At 34.1% G+C, this 5273-nt stretch overlaps 1 protein-coding gene across 1 annotated transcript; it reads right to left on the reverse strand.

Annotated features, from left to right (window-relative positions):
• Positions 1 to 1199: 1199 nt before the first annotated feature.
• On the reverse strand, positions 1200 to 3872 carry LOC123872659. Its single transcript, XM_045917088.1, has 2 exons — positions 3360 to 3872; positions 1200 to 3254 (listed from the first exon to the last, which is right to left on the reverse strand). The coding sequence occupies exons 1-2, from the start codon at positions 3449 to 3451 to the stop codon at positions 1514 to 1516; spliced, it is 1833 nt and encodes a 610-aa protein (XP_045773044.1). The 5' UTR covers positions 3452 to 3872; the 3' UTR covers positions 1200 to 1513.
• Positions 3873 to 5273: the final 1401 nt, after the last annotated feature.

Below are 5273 nucleotides of genomic sequence, written 5' to 3' on the forward strand. Positions count from 1 at the left end.
CGTATATTAGGTTTATTTTACTTGGACTTTATCACTCGAATTCTATCAAAACGTTGGTTATATGTAGTCTCATACTAAGCACATAGCACGTCACACATTAATCTACGTTCATGGTGCACTCGCAATCTGTGAAATCCACGCCGCGTCCAACAGACTAAAGCTCTGCCAAAGCCACTTTGAGTTTGTAGCGAATGGATTAAACGCAAAAGTTTGTTGTAGTAGAACTCATTTCGAGATAAGTAAAGTAAACATCCTGTATGTGCAGCTCGGATGCGGTGTATTGCAAATATTTTCACTTTTCAGTTAACTAGAACCTATCTTTTAATTCGTATTTATAATATGTATAAATATTTGATATTTACGTGATAACTCTTTTAGGCACTTGTTCCACTGGCGACGAGGAAGCGATTAGCTATTGACTATTTTCTAGCTCAAGAAGCTAACAATTCCGTGTCAGTAAAAGATATTAATATCGCCTGTTTGCGACTACAGTGTACTATTTCAAAAAACTGAATTTTTGGGAAAACTCATTTAAAGATTTTGTAATACCTGTGAGTAACTTATTTTCTTTTGAGTTTAGAAGAATGGTGTCTTCTATAGGATTAGCCATCCTATATCGTAGATTAAGAAACAATATGAATTGAATGTAAGTTATGATTTAATAAAGAATAAATAGGTTTCAAAAACTAAAGTACTAACTGTACTTACTATATATTATCACGATATTCTAGAAAAATCTTTAAAAAATAATATAACATCACAATATAACACGTTTTAATAGAAAATAGGTTTCTCCAATGTTAGTTTAAATTTACCTTAAATCATATATTAATATAGTTAATCGCTGACTCTGCCAGCGAGAATTCTCTCTCCACTAGTTCTTCGCTGCGACAAGAGCTATCAAAGGTAAACACGCTCAGCGTCGCTATCTTGACGATTAAACAACTGTACACAGTATGCGCAATGCACAATATATTATAACGAGCGATTACTCACCCGTCACACTCGCACACTCGCTTCTCGTTGCTCGTAAACTCGTTTCTAGTTTTTAGTTCAACTCATTTCTAGCTAATCAACTCGCGCACAACAACGCACAAGACGGACAACCGCCTTAGCCCCGACAAAATATGATCTAATTTATTCCGGCAGATTTGGTTTATGCGAACCATATTCGATCGTCTGAAACAGCACTTTATAAGTACATATGAGGAGCAACAGATCAAAGTGTTTTAACTCCGTTAATGTAACTTTTGAGATAAAAGCATAATCCATAATATTTTTAAGAGAGGACAAAAACAAACAACTTTGTATTGTAATAGGGTTTATTGGAAGTCAAATCAGCAAATAAAACTGAAATCCACATACTTCTTATTATTAATTATCAATAAAATTTTACATATTTTTTTGGATTTAATACATATTGATGCATTAACCATAAAATAATACTGTTTGATGTGGCACATTTGGGATTTAATACAGTTTGACATGGGTGTGAAGACTATTACACACTGAACTAAAATTTACTTATTTCATCCTCCTCTTCCAAACAGTCACACATTTCCTGCTGTTCTTGATTTGAATCGGTAACACCATCACCATCACTGTTTATAATTTTTTTGTAATATTCTAACTCCCCATTATCTTGCCATTCCTCTCCAAAACGTTTCTTCAGTAACATGTTTACATCATTTTTCTTTGCCTGATTTAGTAAATTATTATTGTTGATGATTGCAGGCTCTGGTATATTTTCAATTTTAAAACCCCTTTTCATAATTGGACCATAGTCTTTTCCAGTATCAGCATTGTAGAAATTTTCCATTTTGACATCTATTCTTGGTTTAAGTTGCCTTGTTGCTTTGTTTCTTACCATTGTCTTTTTTATATAAATCCTTTTAGCATCTCTGATTCCATCCATCTTTTTCATGAATTCTGATAGACTTTTTATATCCAGCGTATTCCATTCCTTTCCCAATTCATGGACTTTTCCTTTTTCAGAGTAAACTTGTGTATATTCTTTTCGTGTGATGATTTCTTCTCTCTTCTTCAATTCTTTTTCTACCACTCCAAAGACACGATCTGGAGGCATATAAGAATGCCCTCTTACAGGGTAGAACAAAACAACTTCCTCAATATGTACAGGAGCTTTAGTAAAAAGCCACCAACATAAACTATGAACGACATGCATGTTTTTGTTCTGCCCTCCGCAACCGTCACAGAACAGTCTCAATTTGGTCTTGGATTCGGCAAAATTGTATGTTTGTAGATATGATAGTATAGCAGAGGATATTTCCACTGAGCCTTTTCCGGCCTCCGTTTCTGTCCACGTAAAAAAATGTGAATCCTGCATATTCAGGTCAACAATACAAAAAGTATAAAAGTTTATTTGCCGAGCATAGTAAGCTTCACTAATATTCAGTTTAGGAAGAGGATGAATTTGTTGAAGATCGAAACAAAGTCTGACACTATCAGAATAGTCTGCTTTTAGTAACTTATGAAATGTCTTGGCACGTAACTTATGAGCTCCCAAATTGTGCATCAAACTGTTTTTCTTTTGTGTATCAGTTTCTGCTCTCATGGCAGACGCCATCCTTTTACAATAACTACAAACATCAACAGCAGGAGTTCCGAAGCCAATATTAAATTTTGTACAAAATATTGTGGCAAAGAAAGTTTTTTTAACTTTAAGATTTTCATTGGCTTGACTGTTGTAAATTTTGTAAAGCTTATTTATTGACAACGTGGATGGCAAATATATGCGCTTGCTTTTAAGGCGATTATAGTGACTTATACTACCCTCAAGTTTAGAAATGAATTCAATAACGGCCTGTTTTTTCTGGGCATACAGATGTGCCTTGTGATTTCCACCTCTCCGTTCATGAACTCCTTCACCACTAAAAACACCCTTTGCAATTGAGTTGATTCTGGTTTGAGAAACATTAAACAACTTTTGAAAAAACTTTGCACAAACAGGCATCATTTTCCCTTGTTTGACAGGAATGTAATACTTAACGGAGAATTTCTTAGCATTTCTGGACTTAGTTTTAGGCTTTGCTACTGGCCTAGATCGTTTAGTGCCTGAAACCCTTAACATGTATGACAATCGCCTATCCTGCTCAATTTTCGTATGGGCGTCATACATTTTTTGTTTCGCATAAATCAGGTAATTCATAGAAATCAAACAGCAAGAATACCGTTTTGTCGTATGTGTACATGGTGGATTAAAGGCTAACAAAGCCGGATCACTATCACGGTATCTGAAACAATAAACATTATGACATAAACAAAAACAGGCAAATAACCCATTAAAATAAATTACTATAAATGCTGTGATAAAATACACAAGTGCGAACAACACTTACCTTGCTTCTTTACGCCGAGCTCTTAGGTTTTTATTACGTGGCCGTTTTCGTGAACCATCCGAATGTTCTCCAACAAATATTGATTCTTCCATATTTACATACGATTATTACCATAAAATAATAACAAATCTATTTTATTATTCAAAAAACATTAACACAACAACAGTGACAACATAACCGCCAATGTTTCCTGTCATATTGACATCGAGTGACAAGTGACCACAAACAATATAGTTTGTTGCGTTCAGAAATGACTTGTACTTGATGTCTATGGATGTAACACACTTTGTTCTAGCGACAAAATTTAATACACTTGGATATGGCAACGAACCTGGATCTAATATCGTTTGAAACGGTGACTACTTTTGGTTCTTTTTTATAATAAAAAGTAATACAGTTTGATGCGTCATAATTTGACATAAGTTTTCAAGGTTTGAAATAGATAAAAAATCCGTTCTGTATTAGAATAATTCGGTAGGTGGAGTTAATACACTTTGATCTGTTACTCCTCATATACCAAATATTTATCTTGCAAGCAATCTATACCTGAGTTCAATTTTCTGTGTCTATTTTTGAAGTATTTAATAGTAAGTAATATGATTGTATTTCAAAATACAAAACCATAATTATTATTGTTACGTATAGCTGGAGGGTGAATGAATTATTGTTACGAATAATCTAATAATTTGGATATCCATAACAGACTAACTGAACACTATATGCTTCTAAAAACAAATAGCCAACATGAAAATTCGTTTATATAATTCCAGACTTCAAAATAATAAGGCCAGATCAGAATTGACACGAAAATGGAAAGGATTTTTTTTAACAAAAAGTTTTTTCATCCGCCTCAATACAAATGGGTATCAAAAACGTTTCCGGAGGCAACTTTTTCATTTTTCCCTCTTCGGATGCTTCCATTCAGAAACGTCCTTTTGTAATACAAAAATATAGACGTATATTTTCACATTTGAGACAAACATTTTGCTGGCGATTTTTGTAATAAATTTAATTTTATTGGTAATAGATTGGGTTCGACCACAATCTCCGTTGAATTTATGTGAGATTTAGTACAACACTCAAAGGGGTTAGGAATCAGGATATCCTACCGCCTGTGCGCCAATCGATTGTCGATTGGTGCACAGGCTGTTTTGTCCAGGGGCTAAGTGCCACCATAACGGTAAAGGTGCCTCCAAGCGACGTAACGTTCCATAACGATACCGCGTGGCATCTAAATAAGTGTTATTATAAACCTAGTAATGGATTTAGTAAAAGTGGCATATCCCTTTCAAGTAGGACCGTCTCTGAATGAGACTACATCGTCACTAGTCACTACCAGATGAGATCCCAGACAAGGGTTAACTTGTCAGTTCATAAAAAAATATTTACTTCAGCACATACTTTATTGCACAGTTTTACACGCAAGATAGGTTAAAAAGCACACAGGTAAGTATTGCAACAATATTACATAGAATATGTATGTATGTATAATCTATGAAAATATCAATATCTAACCACTATTAATAACTTAAGAAAAATATAGACAAGTAACAAGAGTAACTTAATTGTAGTAGTTATAAACAGAAATACAGAAGACGACATAATAGTATTGGCATATAATTATTTTGAAATAACGCCTAAACATTTATATAGTGCAATAAATATTCAATAACATATTATTATGTAGATAAAAAAGAATTACAAAAGAACGAATAACATATTATACCAACCGCGTATGAAAAATTTTTGACCACTGACACTTTAGTTCGCAGTTTTAATTTATAGTTTGTTAATGAAAGGGGCAATGGAAGCGAAGTCTTCGCATTCAGGGATCAGCTTTCCTTTGAACTTGATGCAGGATTCCGCGCAGAGAGGGCCGTCGAACCACGCACCAAGCATCTTCTTGCATTGGGC

The sequence above is a fragment of the Maniola jurtina genome, chromosome 15 (genome assembly GCF_905333055.1).
Source record: "Maniola jurtina chromosome 15, ilManJurt1.1, whole genome shotgun sequence".
Taxonomy (NCBI): Eukaryota; Metazoa; Arthropoda; class Insecta; order Lepidoptera; family Nymphalidae; genus Maniola; species Maniola jurtina.

Coding starts and splice junctions, on each gene's coding strand:
- LOC123872659 (XM_045917088.1), bottom strand. CDS start 3,451: ATGGAAGAATCAATATTTGTTGGAGAACATTCGGATGGTTCACGAAAA. Junction 3,255..3,359: donor GCTCGGCGTAAAGAAGCAAG/GTAAGTGTTGTT, acceptor TTATTGTTTCAG/ATACCGTGATAGTGATCCGG.